This window comes from Delphinus delphis, chromosome 12 (genome assembly GCF_949987515.2).
Source record: "Delphinus delphis chromosome 12, mDelDel1.2, whole genome shotgun sequence".
Classification (NCBI taxonomy): Eukaryota; Metazoa; Chordata; class Mammalia; order Artiodactyla; family Delphinidae; genus Delphinus; species Delphinus delphis.
In genome coordinates this window covers 31,995,670-32,018,404 of record NC_082694.2, presented here as the reverse complement: position 1 = coordinate 32,018,404, position 22,735 = coordinate 31,995,670, and the positions used below count along the sequence as shown (strand labels likewise).

The 22,735-nt window shown below is 40.7% G+C and overlaps 1 protein-coding gene across 2 annotated transcripts in view; it reads left to right on the top strand.

The window, feature by feature from the left end:
• The window catches only part of ANTXR1 (ANTXR cell adhesion molecule 1), a 242,800-nt gene that overhangs the window by 71,823 nt on the left and 148,242 nt on the right, over positions 1–22,735 (top strand). For both annotated transcript variants that reach the window (XM_060026455.1, XM_060026456.1), the window contains exons 9-10: positions 7,904–7,964; positions 19,216–19,314. In XM_060026455.1, coding sequence (XP_059882438.1) covers positions 7,904–7,964; positions 19,216–19,314 — 160 coding nt within the window. The remainder of the gene's footprint in view (positions 1–7,903; positions 7,965–19,215; positions 19,315–22,735) is intronic.

Below are 22,735 nucleotides of genomic sequence, written 5' to 3'. Positions count from 1 at the left end.
TCTTTTCCAGGACCATATCTATAAAAGATGGCATTTTGTGCCCCATTCACATTAGCAGGCCTGGAAACATAAATAGAATCAATTGTTGTTTCTGTAGTGGGCAGAAAATCTTTTTAAAAAATCATTTGCCTCAGCAGTCTTTAATTAGACTCAGACTTTGCAGGCATTCGGGCCAGGCATTTCAACTAAGCTATTTTTTCTATTTGGCTTATGAAATAGTCCAAATGTAATTTAAAAAGTCCCATTGCTTGAATAGGCTACAAAGATTGCAGAGGGGTATGTTCAGTTAATCCTCAGGTCACCCCACACCCCTCCAGCTCCTTCTCCTATATCTAGGAATCTGTTAAGACTCATTGTAAAAGCAAGAGCAGAATTTAGAACAAAACCCAGTGAAACGCTGCAGGGTTTAGCTCCCAAGGAGGGCCACTGACTTTGCCAGTATTCAGCAGATCAGCAAGCTTCTCTTACTAAATAAACCACGTCTCGGAATTCACAGTTATCTGAGCTTTCCTTCTGAAAACAGGAGAGGAAAGTGGTTTCACGGAATAAAAATGAATTTCCTCGGTTTCAGAACCTTGTTTGTCCTGTGCTTCTTCACACCAGACTCTCGTTGAGTGTGAAACTAACTGAGAGAAGAGTAGCATTTATTTAAGTGAGCTGGGTGCCCCCCTCCAGACAAAAATTCTTGTATGTTTTGAGGATGGGCTTTATTATCTAAAATTCAGTAACTTCTTAAGAATGTCTTTCTTGCATGTTGCAATATTTATTTGGCATAATGTATGACTGTAACATAAAATCATATATGAATCCCAGAAAGATGTGTGTGTGATAGTAAATTTTTATTTTAAATTCAGATTCTGTAGAACTGGATATGAATCTAGGATAATGTCCATAGTTAATAATAGATATGTCTATTGATTTTAAGTGCAGAGTGCATTTTACTTAGGAAAGGTGACTATCTTTTTTTTTTTTTCAAAATTTTATTAGAGACCAAATAGTTTCAAAATTCATGGGGGCAACATTGGCAGTCCTGAAGGCATGGGTGAGCCAGTTTTGGGTCCCGAGCTCCCTGGCCTTTTGTAAAAGCAATAGCCTGCAGGCTTACCCAATGTACATTCTGCCATAAGCTATATTAGTGTACCTGGGACCCTGCGCCCCACCCCCCAAACATATACTTTTACATTTTTCCCAAATAAAGGGGTCAAGGCCTTTTACACAGCAGGCCCATCTAGACCTTAGACATGGGAACATGATACATCTACAACGTCATTGTTTAAAAAGATAAGCCATTTAAAAAGATGGAGGTGTTGAAGTAGGCCTCCTGGGAAGGCAGTCCCCAAAGACTCGATAAGAAGAGGGAGATGTTACAAGACGCTGAACATAGCCTTGTATTCAAAAGACTATAAAAGATTAATTTAAAAGATTTAAAATTTAATTTAATTTAAAAAACCAGAAAAGATTACTGTAATAAAAGATTATATTTACAGGGAAAAAGAAAGACTGATACATAATATACTAAAATGTCAGTCAATGAAGCCATGCAGAAAGTGTGCCATTTATTTATTCAATAAGTGTTTATTTAGTGCCTACTATGTGCTAGATTAGGCCTTGTGGGTACAGTGGTGGATAAAAACAAATCTCCTTGCCTTTATAGAGGTTATAGTCTGAGGAAGATAGACAATGACCAAACAATCAAAAAGATAAATATATAATTATAAACCACAGTGAGTCCTCTTAGCAATTTATACTAAAATGTGAATTAATACAGAAATATTTCATTGGTAGACTTAGGTCACAAAATCCATACTGGATTTGGAGGGTGACTGGGAGAGTGAGGTTAAGGAAAACTCCTAGGTTTTCGTCTTAGAGAACTAGAGAGATGTAATTGGGCAATAGATAGTTAACCACCCGTGGGCCAGCCTACTTGAAGCTCCAGACATCTTTGAAGCAGAATGTACCCTTCACAACAAGTAAGACACTAAGAAACATGCTGTCTAGATATGTGGAAGGAAAAGGACCCTATACTATGAATGGATAAAGGAAACTGGTCTTGTATTAACACAAAAAGTCTTCCAGCAGGAAGTGGCCAAGTAAATGAAGACCGATACTTTATTAGGGAAGGAGGCAGAGCAGTTAGGGGGGAAAATATTAGGTATGCTTATGGTAAGGGAGGGATTCTTAACAACTCTATGCAAATATTCACAATCTTTAAGTATTCTTGAGAAATCTCTGCGTAAACTCTGAACTTTATGAAAAAGGACTTTAGATTTTTAGAATATATATATATATATATATATATATATATAAGTTTTATATACAACCTGGACTGGTTCACAATGGATTTCACTTTTTCTTTTTAATAAATTTATTTATTGATTTTTGGCTGTGTCGGGTCTTCGTTGCTGCGCGCAGGCTTTCTCTAGTTGTGGCGAGCTGGGGCTACTCGTCGTTGCTGTGCGCGGGCTTCTCATTGCGGTGGCTTCTCTTGTTGTGGAGCACGGGGTCTAGGTGCACTGGCTTCAGTAGTTGTGGCACGCGGGCTCAGTAGCTGTGGCGCACAGGCTCAGTAGTTGTGGCACACGGGCTTAGTTGCTCCGTGGCATGTGGGATCTTCCCGGACCAGGGCTTGAACCAGCGTCCCCTGCACTGGCAGGCGGATTCTTATCCACTGTGCCACCAGGGAAGTCCGATTTCAGTTTAAGTCTATTAAGCAGCCCTTATTACTTGGCAAAGTTCTTTTACACCTGCTGCCTCTTTTACTCCCCCAACACTCTCATGAGGTGTGCAGGAGTGTCACTACCAGTAACAACCCATGTACTTACAATAGAGTTCTTTGCAGATTTCAAACATGCTTACCCATATATCTTCTTTTTGAAATCTGCCCAAAAGGTAGCAGGAAAATATTATTAGCCATCTTTCAGGCATTTTCAGCAAATAGGACTTAGCAAAGGGCCAGTGGTGGGTGATAGGATAGAAGCAGATATGAGCTAACCATCTTTGCCCGAGAGTAATAGCAGTAGTAGCAATAATAACAGCGGTAACAGTCACAGCTACCATTGTTTGAGAACCAAATATGTGTCAGACATCCTACTAAGTGCTTTACTACTAAGGTTGTTCTGAGCACATTTCTTGGTTTCTTGTTTTCATGAAGGGCACTTTTGGCTGATGGCCCAAGGTTGTTAAATACTATTTGTTGACCAATCCCATCTGTCTAGTTCTGTCTATAAAACAAAAACCTTGTCAGTTTTCCTTAATCTCACTCTTTTCCTCACTCTCTAATCCAATATGAATTTTACCACCTAAGTTCTATTGATTTTACAAACTAAATATCTCTGCATTCATGTCTATTACTCATTTTACCACCAGACAGCCCTTTGAGGTGTTTTTCTTGTTCTCATTTTACAGAGAAAGAAACTGAGATTCAGAAGTTTAATAACTTATCCAAATCCTCATGTCCAGTAAGTGATAAGGCTTGTATTTGGACATAAATCTATTTAAAGCCCAAATCTATTTTTTCTGTCTCCAGAGCCCAGGTTCTTAAGATTAAAACTACCATTATTTGAGGACTTCCAGGCCCTGTGCTATGGAGTCTGCCTATATTATCTCATTTAATCTTCCCAACTGAACAACCTCATGCAGTCGGCGCTGTTCTTATCCCACTATTACAGATGAGGAAACAGAGACTCAGAGAGGTTATGGAACTTGCCCAAGGTCACAGTGCTCATGAGTGAGTTGACTCAAGCAATTCGACTCCAATTTAGTTTAATACTAAACTATTAGTATGTTAAACTGTTTCCCAGAATTGGGGTTCAGACTAGTTAAAGGACTTGTCAAGGACCACAGGTCAGGTAAGTACAGAACCAGGGGCAAGACCAGGACCCAGCTCCTCACATTGGATCATGCTTGAGGCATGTGGTAGTCTTAGCCAGTCTCCATCAGAGGTCAGTTAGACTATCACCTCTGACGTCGCCCCAACCCTGTGTGAATTCTTTCCACTCGGTCTAGTGATTTCCCTTCATCCATCTCCCAGTGCTGTGTCTCTACCTCCTCCATGGCTACCAGTGCCCAGGTCGGGGAGGGATCCTCTGCCTCCCCACCCCCATGCAGCCTCCAGTCCCTAGGCTGATCTGCTGTCTGCTGAAGTTCGGACAGACTGATTACTGTACAGTCTGGGCTGCTAATAACCAAAGGAACCCCCCAAATCCACCCCATGCCATTGTGACTTCCTACCTTTTGAAACCAGACATTTCTAACTCATAGAAGCTACAGTCCCAGACAAGTCCTGCCCATGCCCCTCACTGATAAATTTTACTCCATTGGCTGCAATGCCTCCCTTCCAGATGTTTTAAGTTAAGATTGGGAAAGCTGTGTTTTTACTGGATTGAATCACAGCCCTTGGCTGAAATTTTTTGGCCCTTTATACACTCCTTAGATTTATCAGCTAATTGCAGACACTTTGAGAGAATAATACAGCATGTGTTTATTATGACAAAACCTGTAAGTGTGTCTTTGTGGTCAGAGATTCACGGGTGTTTCCTTTACTCACCCCTGGCTAAGTGTTAGGGTTGGTTCAAAAATGTTGCTTCACGGGCTTCCCTGGTGGCTCAGTGGTTAAGAATCCGCCTGCCAGTGCAGGTGACATGGGTTCAAGCCCTGGCCCGGGAGGACCCCACATGCCGCGGAGCAGCTGGACCCATGCGCCACAACTACTGAGCCTGTGCTCTGGAGCCCGTGCACCTAGAGCCCGTGCTCCGCAACAAGAGAAGCCACCGCAATGAGAAGCCCGTGCACCGCAACAAACAGTAGCCCCCGCTCGCAACAGCGAAGAGTAGCCCCTGCTCACCGCAACTAGAGAAAACCCGTGCGCAGCAACAAAGACCCAACACAGCCAAAAATAAATAAATCAATAAAATAAATTTAAAAAAAAGAGTGGTGACCTTCCCAAACAACAACACTACAAGGGCTGAGTCACTTTAAAAAAAAAAATGTTGCTTCAAAGTCAGGAACTTAACATGGGTGAAGATTTCATTTATGTGTTTTGATGGAGTTTGGGGAATGGAGACAGGATAGATGGGATAGCCCAATTTTCATTCTTGGACTGTTGAAATCTTTAGTTGTAGATGATAAAGTGATTTATAAAAGGAGACAGAGGAATTTTATTTAAAACATAAACAAAGCTTTGTGTCGTTCTAATGTCACTGTTTAATAAAGTTCTCCATATGGGTTAATTCTGGATCTCCCAATGTGGCCTATTAAGAGATTTATGCCTGAAGACATGTTGAAGGGCATGCCTGCCTCTCTGAGTTATGGCAACCAGTAGCTAAGGTGGCCCTTCAGCCAGGAGGAGCCCAATGGCAGCAAACTGGGGGGAGAGGGGAGTCGACTGTCATCACAGCTCAGATAGGGCACTGGGGTATGAGTCACTGGCAAGGATCTGGGTGAAGATTTTGGCAAGCCCCAGTCCTAGGATGCTGCTGCATCTGAAGGACCAATTGACCACTGGAAAGGCAGGATGGAAAAGCCAGAAGCAAAACATGGATGTCCAGGATACATCCTTGGGGTCCCTGATCCCCAGTCAGAATGTCAGTGAAGGGCTCAGAGGTGATGGCAGATCCTTGGGGACCAGGGAGAACTGAGGCTGCACCTATGTTCGAGATGGACGGTGACTGGGTAAGCCAGAGGGAGAAGAAATAAGGCAAACACTGACAAAAAGGAACAAACTGCTTTGACTGTGGAATGAGGTAGAAGCTGAAAACAGATAGAGGAATCAAAATACGAAAATGCCTTTACATTGTAAAAGAATCAGAAATAATGGCAGGAAAAAAATGTCAGCTGGAAATCTGGATTTTAGAATTGTCAAGAAAAAGAAATACAGGCTGCCCTCTGTATCCGTGGGTTCCACATCTGCAGATTCAACCAACTGGGGATCAAAAATATTGGAGGAAAAAATCCAGAAAGTTCCAAAAAGCAGAACTTGAATTTGCTTCGTGCTGGTAAATATTTACATTAGCATTTCCATTGTATTATGTATTATAAGCCATCTGGAGATCATTTAAAGTATATGGAAGAATGCGTGTAGGTTATATGCAAATACTCCGCCATTTTATATAAGGGACATGAGCATCCTCTGATTTTGCTGTCCGCGGGGGTCCTGGACCAATCCTCCTGAAGATAGGGAGGACTGTGCTGCTTCTTATTACTCTCAGGTATAGAGAATTACCTAAGACCCATGGTTGTGAGGGAGCCTGTTTCAATGACTGCATTTGAATGTTCTGTCATCTGTACATCAGAGAACAATTTTCTCAAGCATGTCGTTCACTTCCTTTCACAATGCTTCTCTATGAGGACGCCCAGATTTCTCTCTGGAATGGGTAAATATTATCTCTTCTGAGAAACTGGTTTGTTTTCATTCTTCAGATCGAGAATCTCATAAATATTGTCTGCCCTTCTCATTTGCTACTAGAAAGCTTAGAACTAAATTCATGAGCTGCTCCTAGCAAGGAAATAAGCTCTTAATAATACGTAATCAAAAAATGTATTTTTCTATGCTATTCTCACTCCTTACTTCATCTTCCCCTTATTTTCCCTTTAATCCATTTCCTCCCCTGTTGAATTTATTGTATTTTATTTGATTGTATCTTGTGGTGTGTGTGTCACTTAAGCTGGAACAAAGAAGCCTATATAAATCCATACATCCATACAAGTAAATGGGTGTTTCCCAATGCTAAAAGATGCTGTTTTCTTTTATGGACTTTACATTTTACTTCACTCTTAATTCCTTTAACAAATGCCCCTTTCATAAATAGAGAGAGAGTTTCCTTCAGGCCTCTGAACCATCTCAATTTCCAAATTAAGTAAAGCCCAAATAAAGATACTGCCTTTGCTTGGTAAATTAACTCAGTGTCCTATACTTGTTTAAAATGCTTGGTCGAAATTTTAGAATCATTGTGCAATAAGAGACGGCATTCATAAATGGTGGAGAAAAGCTTGAACCCTACCAGTCAGGTACCCTGCTTTTGCCAGAAGAAGCCTTCATTATTAATTCCCTATGCGGTCGTGGGGTCCTCCAGACTCTCCACTCAACCCTACAAGACTCACTTGGGCGGAAGACTACAGTTCCATGCAAGTAAGGTCCTCCTAAAGAGCGAGGCACAACAAGCCGCCTTCAAAGCCCTCCTTCTCCTGCAACATTTCCACTTCTCTAACTAGAAGGGAACTCTGAGTAATCTGAACATGTATCCCCTCTAGAGGGCTGGCCATCTCCATCCTGCTTCTCCAGCTTATCTATTATCACTCGTTTTTCTACTGTTCCAGCTCCTTTGTTCCAGCTAAAGAGGTCTATGTATTTCTAGTTTCTCACCTTTGCAAATGCCACTCCCTGCTTGGACCTTAACCTTCCCCTAACTTACTCCTCCCCACTTGACTGAGTCCTACCCTCAGTACCCACCTCTTCCAGGAAGCCCTTCCCCATGTAGCAGCCCTCAGTGATTTCCCCCAGGAACTCTGTAGCTCCTACCGTCTGCCGCTTCACCCTGGCACCTACCACATAGGCTGGGCCATTGTTATTTTTCTTTTCAAGTGTAGGTCCCATTTCCTCAACTAGATGTTAAACCTCTCTATAACTAGGACTGGTGTATCATAGACTCAATAAATATCTGCCTAAAGATCAAATGAATGAATAATTCCTATGGATTTTGGGGATACCCGGAAGCATCTAGCACAGTGCTGGCTCACTAAATGCTTGACATTAATGATACTAGTAAAAATGTTATCCTCCACTTACCCACCCACTACAACATAATGTCCCTGAGCCTTCCTATCCTGGTAGCTAAAAGCAAACCCCACTTTTCTGTTTTAACAAAATAAGCTGTGCTTTGACTTTTTTGATTTCCTCTCCTCCTAGATTTTGAAGAAGTCCTGCATCGAAATTCTAGCAGCTGAACCATCCACCATATGTGCAGGAGGTAAATTGAAATTAAATGCTAATCGCTGTCACACAAATAATGAGATTTTGAATTCAAGTCACATGTTTACTTCATCAGTAGAGAAGAAGGGAGGTGGGGCAGGAAAGGGGAGGGGGAAAAAGAGGAGTAGAAACTGTTGAATAAATTTGCTTCTAGGGAAAAAAGGGAATAAGGAATCAACATGCCAGTTGTTTGAAAGTTTGGAAAAGCCTATCTAAATTCTCTCCTTTCATGGGAACTAATTTGGGAGTATCACAGAAATACTGGATTCCCACACATCACCATCAGTACCCCTCTCTGGATACAAGTGGAGTCTAACCCTACATCCTCATGGCGGCTATCACAGTGATCATAGGCCACCTCTGAAATGTTGGTATTTTTAATTATTTAATCAGTGAGGAACCTCTCTCCGTAATTAATATGTTGATCATAATTAATTGCTTAATCCACAATTCCTCACAAAATGTTGATATAGGCCACGCCAATTATCCCAGTAAAAGGCCATTATAATTTTATCATTAATACAGCAAGCCTCCACTTATACAAAGAGTCAGCCTTCTCTGAGTCACAGTATTTTCTCTAACTGATCAAAATCACGTTCTTACTGTTGTTTTGTATTATAATGGACTGCCTAAAATTTCAACCATTCTGGCTCTCTTTGTATAATTCCTGACAGGTTTCCCATCACTCTTATTTAAAAAGTACTGTTAGGCACCTACTGAATACCAGGCACTGTGGTAAGTGCTGGTGATACAAAAAGGATAAACTTTCTCTCCATGAGTTCCTGTGCTCCAGGACCTGTAGTATTTCACCGTTGAGAGTTCACTGTTAACATTGCCTTTCTAGTCTCCTAAAATACCAAGCGCCAATTATTATTTTTTTTTTTTTGCCGTACGCGGGCCTCCCACCGCCGTGGCCTCTCCCGTCGTGGAGCACAGGCTCCGGACATGCAGGCTCAGCGGCCATGGCTCACGGGCCCAGCCGCTCCGCGGCATGTGGGATCCTCCCGGACTGGGGCACGAACCCGCGTCCCCTGCATCGGCAGGCAGACCCCCAACCACTGCGCCACCAGGGAAGCCCCCAAATGCCAATTATTAATTTGTCATAGAAAATATATCATGCAACCCCATAAGGAGTGAGGAAGGACTTTCAAGCTTTTTCAAACACTGTACAGTTTTATTCTTTATGGCATATTTTATTGGTATAAATGAGGTAATTCCTTGAGGATTCCATTCCAGTTTGTTGGCTCTATTTTAGAATAGTTGAAACACTTTTCAAGGAGTTAGATGTAGTGACTAGTATGTGCCAACAACAAAACACTAAGTATATATGTAAACGTTTAAAGTTGTTAGCAGTACTTGGAGACTGACTATTCAGAGACGTGTAAATTTCCTGAAGAAAAGCAATCAACAAAGATTATCTATTGACCTTTAAATACACTGCTACCTGGTAACACAGATGGCAGGAACAAATGTGGTTGCCGCAAAGACAGGTCCAGGAGAACATTCTTAAGAAAAGGAATTGAAAAATCTTACCTTTGCAAATTTACAAAAGCATATGACCACATGAGCCCAGTGCCAGGAGGCTTAACTAGGGTTCATTAGCTTCAAGGTAAATCTGTCGCCACAATTTTTATAACTCCTTTACTTTAAAGCAATTAGAAAACCGGGGAGTTCCTTAATTGTGCAGTTATCTCATTCATGAAGAAAAACCCCAGACTTGCAGTTTAGCAATCCTACTGGATGTTTTGCAACCTTGTACTGAATCAGAACATCTAAAGACAATGAATACAGCTTCTGTTAATTCACTAGCATAATCAGTTCCCCTCCTGTAGGGTTCTTGGGGACAGAGAAGGAATCTTATTTCTCTCCACTTCCCATTGCCTAACAGAGTCCATGGTACTTAATAGGTGGTCAATAAATGTTGACCAAATGTCTTGATTCATACAATGTACCGATTTTTGCTCATTCGACCCTTATTAACTAATTATAAGGGTTTCACCTAATCTTAATTATAAGATTTCACCTAATCTCAAGAAGTTATCAGAACTTTGAACTATTTTAAATGAAGCAGAATTAGAAATAGCCAAAGACAGAACAAGGCCCCCAAAGCCCACCAAATTTCAATCACTCGGATTGAGTATCTTCTTAAATAATTCTTGAATCAAAGATTAGTAAACCAAAATCTCCTTTACTTACCACTGAGGTGTTCAAGACAATAAAAAGACCACATATATAAACGTAATGAATACGGCACAGAAATACCAGGGTCCACAAGATCTGATCCTAGCAAATTCATAGTTTTCAGTATGTTTCTTATGTAATGGAAAAGAAAAATAAATAAATAAAAGATATTTTTAAAGCTAAGGAAAATATAAGAAAAAATATTTAAAAGCATTAATAAACTTAAACAAATTAAAACAATTCCACTGCTTAATTATCCCAGGAGCTGTTTCTTTGGTAGAACCAATAAAATAGACAAATCTCTGGTAAATCCAATCCAAGGAATCTTTCTTTAAATATTTTTAAAATCTCTGGCTTATGTGCAATATCCCATATTTTATGGACAAACAGTAGTTTCCTGTATCAGAGTAAACTATCCAATTCTATTTATTTTATTTCTTTTTTCTAATTGACATGTAGTTGATTTACGATGTTGTGTTAATTTCTGCTGTACAGAAAATTGATTCAGTTATAACTACATATATACATTCTTTTTTATATTCTTTTCCATTATGGTTTATCACACAATATTGAATATAGTTCCTTGTGCTATACAGTAGGACCTTGTTCTATATCCATTCTACATATACTAGTTTGCATCCGCTAACCCCAAACTCCCAATCCATCCCTTCCATTTCCTTTATTTCTTATAAAAAAATTAAGACAAGACACAGTGATGGGACCTAGCCTAGGTTTTGAAAAAGCAAGCTCCCACCTCTCTTGAATTAGAATCATTAGGATTAAAACATGTAGATTAGAGAATAAGTTTACTAAGAAGAAAATAAAACTTTCACAAGATATCCTTACACCAAAAGTTCTTCCAAGGATGCCCTTAAAGGTCTGTCGCTGATCATTCCCTGGAGTAAGCATGGCTTTCATGAAGCATTGGAGGCCATTTCATTGTCCAGGGCTGTGAACTCCTGTCAAGTAGACCTAAGCATACCCCCTGTGTGATTTTCATTAGGCCACTGCGAGGAGCCAGGGCCAGGGATTTATGTGAAAGTGTTTTAAAAAGCATAAACTGTTACAACAAAGCGAGGTGACATTATTATCATCAGTATCACTTTAATAAGGATTGAAGGTCAATATGAGAATCATGATGTTGATAATCTCACACCTAGATGAGAAAAACATGCCTGTATGTTTCTCTACTGAAAGAAAATTGGGGAAGCCTTGGTAGAGTTCAGAGTAGCTGCAAAATGATTCATTAACTCAATACGTACTGGAGGAGAACGTGAACAAGGAAATACTGTTCATATTTGTAAAGTATAATGTTGAGACTAAGCCCTAGACAGATCTGTGAAGAAGATAGAACTTGCTTTCATCAAAAACCTTTCCTCTCTGCTTCCTCCCCTCACTCTCTGAATTACTTCCCTTCCCTGGCCCCCAGAGCAGCCCCTGCTGTGGAGCCCCACCCTGGCCTATCCACTTAAGACACGCTATGCTGATGACTGCATTCTCCCAAGACAGGGATCTCAGCTGGCTCTCACCAACAACTCAGCAACAGCCATGGTTCTGACAGCAAACAGAGCTCTGAGACAGGCAGTGAGATAATGCACTGGGTGGACAGTAAAACTGAGATCCAACACAGATCTTTCTGTGTTGGGCTGCAAATAATAGGGTGAAATTTAATGGGACAAATATAAGATGCTGAACTTGCCAATCGTCAGTTTCACGTACAAGCAGGTTTAGAGAAACCTGACTTAGTAACAGTTCATGCAAAGAAAAAGAAAAAGCGAGGAGAAGCATAGATATCTTGAGAGCCAACAAGAATGCCTCTGACAAAAAAAAGGCTGATGCAATCTTAGAGCGCATCAATAGCCATCCAGTGTCCAGGGCAAGAGAGCTAATACCACGCTCCACTATTCCAAGTTCAGACCATGGTTCCAAGTCCCATATTTTAAAAATGGCATTGACAAAGGCATGTTCCTAGTAGTAGTGGTGATGGAACTGGAAACCATATTAATAATTCATTCAGGATGTGAGGGCAGCCCAGCTGCAGCATCTGTCACCCCATTGAGAGCCAGGGTTGACTCAGCTGATCTGGCTGGCTAGGCAGGTGTCCCCTTCCTCCCTCCCATGTGTATCCCTCCTGAAGCTGCATGCTCAGTGGAAGAGGATGACCTTCCTCAGTAGGGTCCATTCTTCAGTCAAGGATGTACAAGTAGCTGTGCTCCCCTGCTACAACCTCCGAACAAGCTCTCAAGGTCCATTTACAGGAGAACACAGGATAGTCAAGCTTCCAAGACTCCAGTCACTGATTCTTTCCTCCCTTGCTTCCTTCCTTCCTCCCTTCCTTCCTTCCTCCCTTCCTTCCTTCCTTCCTTCCTTCCTTCTTCCCTCCCTTCCTTCTTTCTTTCCATCACTTCTTAATGTCTACTATGTACCAAGCAATATGAAAAGATTTGAGTACCAACATGCGTGCTTGGTCCCAACCCCCCATGAAACTCACAGTCTGCTCTAGGAGATAGTCATGTGTTCGCACAAATTACGAAACCACGCGTGAAGCACTAGAGCAGAGATCTGCTGAAAGAGGTGCTAATGAGATGCTTGTGGGATGAGGAAGGACCAGAGTGACCACAGAGATTTAGACAAAGAATTGAGACACTCACAAGGATATTTGGAGAATTCCCATGCAGAAAGGAATAATTAGGCTTACTACAAATAGCTTCAGGAGACCACCATGGAGAGATTGGGGAGGAATTCAAGGAGGCGGGTTTTAGCTTAACACACGCAACTTTTACAACTGAAGCTTTCCAACAATGGAGTAGATGCTCTCAACTTTCCACCCCCAGAATTACGTGAGCAACAGCAGAATGGCCATCTGTAACCACGTGCTATACAGAGAAACCCTTTTTGGGTCTCCTTTATAACTTTAAGTTTCTAAAGACTTAATTCAACTTCAGCTAAGATATTAATGGCTGATTATTTGTTTAATGGCTAAAGAAAAAAGTATACTTGGAACTATTTTGCATTTTAACAGGAAATCTTAATGCGAAGAGGAGGTAAGCCTCTGCCCTATCAGAAAGATTTTCAATCAATGTCATGAGTGAAACTATTTGGAGAGAGAGCCATCCCAAAACTCCTCCACTGCCAGAGGTTATAAGCTGGCAGCCAACAAGCCCTGTCTGGTCTGCACATATGTTCTTTTTGACTCACACTGCAATTAAAAAAAAAAAATTATTGCTAACATTTAAAAGTCTGATTGCACCTAAAAATTCAGATTTTTGTCTTGTATTGAAAAATCAGATCTAGTAACATTGGGCCTGTACTTATTGCAAGATAACGATTATTAGAGACTGAATAACTTCCCTTTAAAAGAAGCGTGTACTCTTTCCAGTTCACCATACTCTCCACCACTCCCCATTATCCCAATACCCAGGTCAAGCATATGGTTGCCGTTTACAATGGTGCTTATGCCACTGTATTTCCAGTTCCTGTTCTAAAACATGTAGGAGGTCACCTGCTCTGTGGAGAGACTTTATAGCACCTTTGACATTACCTGCATTTAAATAATTCTGCTTCCCTTCTAATACAGACTCTTTTTTAAAGTTCCTAATTAAATGTTTTTACAGATTAGCCTCTGTGTAATTAGGAAAATTGATCCATTGTTAGATTGGCCCTGCCTAGTTCAGCGCCTCTTTAGGAAATGCATCGTCTTGTCTAAGCACAATTTTCCTCTGGTCCCACAATGTTGGCCTCAGACTTGAATAGCTCACAGTGTTTTATGTAAGCAAATACTCCAGGAAGGAACTAATTGGAATTAAGTGTGCAACCTGCCAACTGCTCTACATTTAAAGTTCTTTTCCTCCAGAAATGGAAGGAGATTATCATTAGCGCCTTACATTGTCATTTCAGAAGCAATTGTATTATTCCTACTCTGTTGTTTCCCATTGTTCGTACTAAAATTGGGTAAGTGAGCACAAAGGGAGGTACTTGTAGGTGGCATGTTTACCATTTGGAAATTAGATGCTTAAACCAGACACATTTAAGCAACATCAAAAAGTGGTTTCATTTCTTTCACTTTTCACTGTTTTTCAAAGAGCTCATGTTGGCCCATAGGCACCTCTTCTGAATCAATTGTTTAATCCTCTCCTTGGTCTTCATTTTCATTAAAAGATATTTCTATTTGAAGGAGGGGCTCTCATACATTGTTGGTGGAAATGTAAAATGGTACAATCACTTTGGAAAACAGTTCTGACAGTCTCTCAAAACATTATACACTAACCACATGACCTAGCTGTTCTACTCCTAGGTGCTTACCCAAGGGGAAAAAAATAAAATCTATGTCCTGGCACAGACTTGTACATAAATGTTTATAACTGCTCTATTTTTAAGAGCCAGAGACTGTGAACAACTCCAGTGTTCATCAACACATGAATGGATAAAACTGTGGTTTTCATGCAATGAATAATAGTCAGCAATAAAAAGAAATAGACTATGTATAAACCTCAAAATAATTATGGATGAATCTTAAAATAATTATGCTCAGTAAAAAAAAGCCAGACCAAAAAAAAAAAATACTTACTATATGATTCCATTTGCATAAAGTTCTAGAGAGTGCAAACTAATCTACAGCAACAGAGAGCAGATCAGTGGTCGCATGGTGTGGGGCAGGGCAGGAGGAAGAGATTACGAAGGGGCACGTGGAAACTTCTGAGGGTGGTGGGTGTGTTCACCATCTTTATTGTGGTATCACCCCATGATTGTATACCTATGTCAAAACTTATCAAATTATACACTTTACATACAACTTACTGTATGTCAGTTATACCTCACTAAAATTCTTATAAGTAAATAGCTATAAAATAAAAAGCTTAGAGTAATTTAGGCATCAGAAAGCACTTAATACACATCCAGCTCTATATTATATTTTAGATGTTACATGTTACAGTAGCATTTAATAGGAGAGCAAACTGAAGCTAACTCTCAAGATGGAAATACCACTAATTTTACACAAAAGTCTTAGGTGACCAGAGCACATGGTGAATATACAGATGTCTCATTTTCAGATACAGTGGTTGATAGGTGATCTTTATTGAGGTCATCGCAAAACTATGTGTTCACATTTCCAAAAAAAAAAAAAGCAAAAAAAGGGAACAGAATAAGTTTATCAAACTATTCATTGACCTTAAGTTTTTTCTTTTTTAAAATTGAGCTATAATTCACATATCCTAAAATTCACCCTTTCAAATAGTACAATTCAGTAATGTCTAATATACTCACAGTTGTACAACCATAGCCACTGTGTAATTCCAGAATATGTTCATTATCCTGAAAAGAAACCCCGTACCCATTAAGCAGTCACTCCCCATTCCTTCCTCTCCCCAGCCCTGGCCAGTCAATTTTCTGTCTCTCTGGATTTGCTAATCTGCACTATTCACATGGAAATGAAATAGAATAAAATCATGCAATAGATGGACTTTCATGTCTGGTTTCTTTCATTTGGCATAATGTTTTCAAGATTCATCCATGTCATAGCACGTGTCAGAACTTGTTACTTTTTATGGGTAAATAATATTCCATTGTGTGAATACCATATTCATCATTTGGTGGATACTTGGGTTGTTTCCACTTTTTTGGCTATTGTGAATGATGCTATTGTGTAATATATGTACAAGTTTTTGTGTAGACATATGTTTTCAATTCTCTTGAGTATAGGATGAGATTTCTGGGTCATATGGTAATTCTATGTTTAACTTTCTGAGGAACTGCCAACTATTTTACAAAACAGCTGTACCAATTTACATTCCCACCAGCAATGTATGAGGCTTCTCATTTCTTCACCAACACTTATTATTGTCCACCTATTTTATTATAGTCATTCTAGTGAGTGTGGAGTGGTTTTGATTTGCATTTTCCTAATAACCAATGACGCTGAGCATCTTTTCATTCAATGACCTGATTAAGCCTCAGAAAACAAACAGGATTAGATCTGACTGGTACCTGAATAAATGACCACCTTCTCCTCCCCTTTCTCCCTTTCTATACCAAGATGTCATTTATTTGTTCGTTAAACGAGCTAACACTGAGACTGACTCAGCCCTGGGTGAGGCACGGCCAAAGATTCTAAAGAAATAGATATGATGGCCTCTCCCATCAGGAAGCTTAAATTATAATTGAGAGTAAAGTGACAAAAGAATCATAATAAACATATACCTTAAAGATAACTTAAAGAATATGTATCTTAAAAGATTAGGTAAAAGATCATTTCCAAGTAGAAATTCCTCCCTAATGCCCTCCAGTCCCTAGGCACTCCTTGTAGGAGCCGTAAACCAACGTGCACGCTGCCTAAAAACACTTAGATGTACGTATGGTGAGAGACAGGTTCAGGGCTTTGTGGACAAACTGAATCAAATCAGTATGTCCTGGTTCTGGTGTGTCCCGGCTCTCTCTTGCTGACAGATTCACTTGACAGGGTTTTGTTACATACCTTCTACGTGTGAAGGGCTGACATTCCAGTCGGGCTGCCGGGGCAGATACTCAGGTGCTTCTGGAGGCCGAATGTGCATCCTCACGTAGAAACTGGTGGGAGCTCGCCTCTGCTCTGGTGTGCCTCCCAGGGCATCCTTTCCTTCATCTGCTCCCCGCGCCTCGGGGGTTAGATTGCTCCGTCTCCACCATGGCTGTCCCTGGGTTTCTGCTGTCTTCCTCCCTAACACCCTGAGGGCTGGCCAAGCAGCCATGCCGGCATCCTCTCTCACTGAGGACTCAGCAGCAGAACAGGTTATGCTAGGACGCGGTGTTAGAGAAGAGAGCTGGCACATGGCCTGCGTTTCCAGAATCTTCTCTCCTTCCACTGATCTTTGAGGAGACAAGAGAAGTAGGCAGAGCAGCGAGGCAGAAAACATTTGCAAGCAGCAAAAGCATCCAATGGCAGACTTCTGGATGTCTGGCGTTCAGACTAAAACCAGAAATGGGTATCTATAGGCTAAATTGAGTAAACAAGATGCGATAAGATTCTTCCACAATGCTTGACACCTAATAGAATGCTTGTTGAACCAATTGTGTCATCAGTCACATGCCAGGCAGACATCTAAAGAAAACCATCTAGTCCATCCTTCTAAACTTAGCAACCGTATATATGCATCGACATGCATATCTAAATCCTTAATACTCATAGGACTATGGTCCTGAAAAACCATCGTTAAGTTCTGAACCTTAATATAGTTCAAAACTATGGCAGTGAATGCTGGTGGGTACAAGTCCCAGTTTTGCTGCTTACCAGTTACAGATTGCATGATCTTGGGCAAGTCATTTGCAACGTCAAAAATCTCCATTTCCTTACAGGGAAGGTCGTTGATACCTCTAAACCGCATTCTGTTCTAACTTGTTTCTCCTTGTGGCACACTTAGTGCCTCCGGCTTCTTTTACTTCGGTTTTGGTTTCCTGCTTCCCAGCTGGGCCAGCTCCATTTTTCTGCAAAATGGACAAGCCTGTCTAAAGTAAAAATAAAATAAGCTTTTTAAAAGATCACAATGTCAATCTCTAAATGAGTCATATGTCACAAGACATTTTAGCATAACAGTAAAGAACATGATGACTGAGTCCTAAGGCATTTGATACTCGCCAGACCTGGATTCCGGTTCTGATTCTGACAGCTACCAGCCATGTGATCTTGGACAAGTTACTTAACCTCACTACGCTTGGTTTTCTCATTTGTACCTCCCTGTGGTGAGGTTTAAGTGACATCAGACATATACAACGCTTCTCACAGGGCCTGGCACACGAAGAGGGAGCAATTGATATCAGTTATTATTCTCTTGGCAAACATGATGTCTAAATTAGTTTCCCCAGAATGAAGGTGATGTAGATTCATGACGTTTATTAAAGTTTGGAAGAGTCCCATATGCTGGTCTTTTAATTCCATTCATCCTCCAGTGAAAATCTCCATCTGGATAGCAATTTACACTTCCAGATCCACTTTCACCAATACTGCGTTTTAACCTCTAACTTTTAGTCTTTTTCTTTTTTATATGCCACACAGCATTACCCCAAGCCCCAATTTTTACACACAAAAAGATGACAAAAATCAAAGAAAATGGAGTATTGGCTATTAGTTACCATCAAACTTAAGCAAATATTCCTAAACATTTAATGGATTAATTAGCTGGTTTTTTTCTCTTAGTAAGACTAGTATAGAGGATCATTATTTTTGCTTTATCAATATTTTATTAACGTGTTAACTCAACATGAATTATGCCAACATGAAATTCACATGCAGGGCTAGAGACCCGCAGAGAGATATTATCTCCTCTACTTTGAGAGAAGAGAGTTCTAAGTGCACTAAGGGCCAATGTCGGTTCAAACGGGCAATGCTTGCTGACCCCTAAGCAAGATTTCGATCCCCTGCTGAGTACAATTATTCCTGCGTAACACTAGGTGCTCCTACCGTGTGCCCTGCAGAGACAGGAGAGCTGAAGCTTCATCAAACAATCTCTAAACGTAAAGGAAGGTTTTCTAGTTGTGGAAGAAAAGACAAAAGAACAACACCAGACAGTACATAATCACATGCTACACTATTCGGGACAGACTGTGCATGCCCACAGGTAGTGGTTTTCAAAAACGCTAGGCACCTGTAGTCCTAAATAAATCCTTTCCTCGGCATCCAATATGTAAAAGAGACACAAGAGGATTGACGAAGTGGAGAGTCCCTCCCCCGTGGCCTTCTGGTGGCAGAGATCACAGGTTTTAAAACTGCCAGGACTTGAGAGATGGGTAAGGGTTGCAGGACACAGGTGGGGGGTGGGGGAGGCGTTCCAGCTAGGAGGAAGAGTAAAGGCAAAGGCAAGGTGGAAATTCAAAGTAAGAAGTTCTGTGCCATCCTGGTGAACAACTAGCGAGAAGGTAGTGAATAGGTGGCAAAAGGCTCCCACACGTATGCTTCTGTTTCCCAGCCTGAACTGATTTTTTTAATATTTTAAGCCTGGTGAAATAGTTAACAGACTCCCTAAACCAGGGCAGATGGGAAACTTAAGGTTAACGGTGTGCAGTCCATGAAGGTGTCGTGTCATTATTCTTTGTTTCAGAATCATTTCAAGTAGTTGTCAGAGGTAACGGCTTCCGACACGCCCGCAACGTGGACAGGGTCCTCTGCAGCTTCAAGATCAACGAGTCAGTGACGCTCAGTAAGTTCTCGTGGAGTTTGGGGGTTTCTACCACCTGCTTCGCCTGCTTCGGGGAAGGGCTCCCCAGCTCCATCTTCTAGTGAGGCCACACACAGGAAACTACAGAGAAGGGTCTTCCCTGCTAGAAAGGCCACCAGCAAGGGCATAGCTAGCCACTGCAGCGCCCTTGCTCCCATCAGGAGAGGCGGCAGGCACTTGTTTTCCAGTCCACCAGCATTTGTACCAAGTTCAAAACTCTCAGCCGTCAGTGCAGCCCCTGGCTGCTTAGGGCTTACGAAGCTTGATGTTCCTTAACAAGGTATTCGGGACTCTCAAGCACAAGAGGGAAAAATAAATGGTCTGAATGTATTAATTCTGAGTAAACTAAAAGCCAAACTGTGCGACTTGCATGTGTAGATTCTGGAAGTTTGTTCAATCTGGATGATTCTTGCTTTGGAGTCGCCAAAAAGTTCTCATCAGGGTGAATACCTGACCTGAAATACAGGCATATGGAAGTAAAACTAAGTGCATTTCATGGGAAAAAAATGACTTGTCATAACATTGGCACTTTCGCAAGACATTTGTAGCAGGCAAGTTCTTAATTTAAAGACGTGTGTGATTCAGATTGCTGTCCAGGAAAGATGGGGAGACAGATGATGGAAAGACAAATGCCAGGAGCCCTGGTTATTATTTACATCTGGCATTCATCACACAGATAATTATTGGTTCAGTATCTGCAGCGATAAACAGTAATAACATACTGTATTTTCTGTAGTGCTATGACATTTTAAATACCACACATCTTTTTGCCACAACTGCCCTGGGAGGTAGAAAGAGCAAAGAGGAAGGAAAGGATACTCAAGCTTATTGACTAACCATTCACGCTAGTTTGGTCCTCCTGATAGCGTTACGGAGTAGGTACTATACTGTTTTTAAAACGGAAGAATTGAAGGGTATGCCTTTTCCCCTCTATAGCATCTTGAAACCCACTTCAATATTTAAACAGAGGTATGCAATGGCATCTTTACAAACATCTGGGATTCCTGAATTTGGAATAATTCCAAAGATTTGAAACAGTTATTTTTTCTTGATACTTGGAAATGCCCTCACGTATCCAAAAAGTCCACGCTATTTGAAAACATCTTGAAGTATCCCCAAGAAGTCACAGTGTGAAAGTTGGACGTGCACCCTCTAGAGTCCTTCCTTTTTTTCCCCTTTAATTTGTGATGTCATCCAAGTCCGCCTTCCCTCTCTCCTTAACCAGAATCTTAAATCTAAGATCAGAAACTCCTGAGGGTTAAACTCAAAAGACGCCAACACCTTCCAAAGAAGGCTTCCCAGACAAGCAAGCCTTTGGACCCAACCCCTCTCTGAACATGAATGGACATGGGGTGTAGCGTTGCCATTCCTTGAAAGGTTACGCAGAGATGCTATAGGAAGATAACAAAAAAATGCAAATTTACTATGGATTCGTAGAGTGACATATTGAATGCATATTTTCCAGCTTCTCCATGCAATTTTATTTCTTGGGAAACTAGCTTCTCTTCCTTTCCTAATACAAACTTGCAAACTCCCGCACGGGCTCTCCACCTGATTCATAATCGAAAAGGAATAAAGGCCTTTGGGGTAGGGATTTAGCTTAAACCACAAACCTAATTGTGCCTCCAGCTGACAGTTTGGAGAAAAGAAAGGCAGTGACTCAACCACATTATATGCTGCAAGTAACACTCCTGAACTCAAACAAATAGTTATTAAAAATATTCTAGCTAAGGGGAAAATATTGGAATTTGAAAAAAAATTGTCATTCATTTATTAATTCATCTGTTCTTTTACATTCAGTAAATAATATGAACAAGAAACTGTGGAGGACAGAAAAGATAAATAAATTTTTAAATGCAACATATTCAATTCTACATTTTTCTACCAACCTTATGAATGTAAGTATCTCATTGAGTTGTCCCCATAAAATAAAATAAATTTAGATTCTTTTACTTTTCCCATTCTCCTTTCCCACTTCTACATCCAAGTTTTAAATTATCTGTTTTAATTTTTATAGTATATATTTCCTCTTTCAAGATTTTTTCCTAAATACTGCATTACATTTTATAACAAAAAAAGAGAATAGAAGTGCCCTTATCAACCATAATAAGACTAATTGAAGGCCGGAAAATGAAGCTATGGCTGTTATGATATAAGCCTTGGAGTCTTCAACAAATAAAATATTATTTGTAGCAGATTATATAAAGAAAAACAGTTAAATAAAAAATAACAAATTGAGGTCTTCCCTGGTGGCGCAGTTGTTGAGAGTCTGCCTGCCGATGCAGGGGATGCAGGTTTGTGCCCCAGTCTGGGAAGATCCCACATGCTGCGGAGCGGCTGGGCCCGTGAGCCATGGCCGCTGAGCCTGCGCGTCCAGAGCCTGTGCTCTGCAACGGGAGAGGCCACAACAGTGAGAGGCCTGCGTACCACAAAAAATAAATAAATAACAAATTGAAAAAACTGTGAACACCCTTTAACATTATTGCACTAAGACACAAATAAAACACCAACATATTAATACTAAAATGTTAAAGTTGTTTAAATATATTCTTAGATGATAAATATAACCAGAAAATTAAAAGCATAGGTTAATACCTATGTCTCTCCTGCTTTCCTTGCCTTTGCTTAAAAAGAAAGTAAACAAATCAACCACTTAGGAATCTAAAACAATTTCTGGACTTGTTTCTGGTCAATATAATAGATCCAAAATTCTGCATAAAATATGATTTTAAAAGTTGTGACATGTGGCCTTGCTCAAGGGAATGAGGAGGAAACCCCCAGGCACAGGAGACAAAAAGGGAATACAAAATCTAAGCAGGAAGCAAAGGTCTGGGCTCTCTGAGCCTGAGGGGTCTTCAGGCTGTGATCTTGCTACTGATGTAGATACAGGGCACCAGCAAGACAATCAGGCAAAAGCAGAGCCCCCTGTAGAAATCAGGCTCCGAGGGCTGTACCAGACATTGAATGGGGACAGGGAAAGCTGCTCAGTGATTCAAGGAAGCAGGCAGGGGAATAAAGGTAAGATGCTTTACCAGCCGCATAATACAGAAGCACCAAGTCAGGAAACTAACTCCAAAATATGTCCGTGGCCATCCAGCTCCCTGTGGCCCTGGCAGAGGCAGTATACATCCAGTCCAACCTACACCACTCCTGAAGCCATAACCGCCTCTGAAGATGGGCTCACTGCACCAAATGATAAATCATATGATAAGAGATGAAAGAAAACGGAGAGCAAGCAAGAAGACTAAAGAGCAAGTTGAAAGAGGATGTAAAATAAACACATTTAAAGTGTCTAAAAACAAGAAAACAAGTCAAATAAACAGTCAACACCTTACACCTAAAGGGACTAGAAAAATAAGAACAAACAAAACCCAAAGTTACTAGAAGGAAAAATAAATAAAGA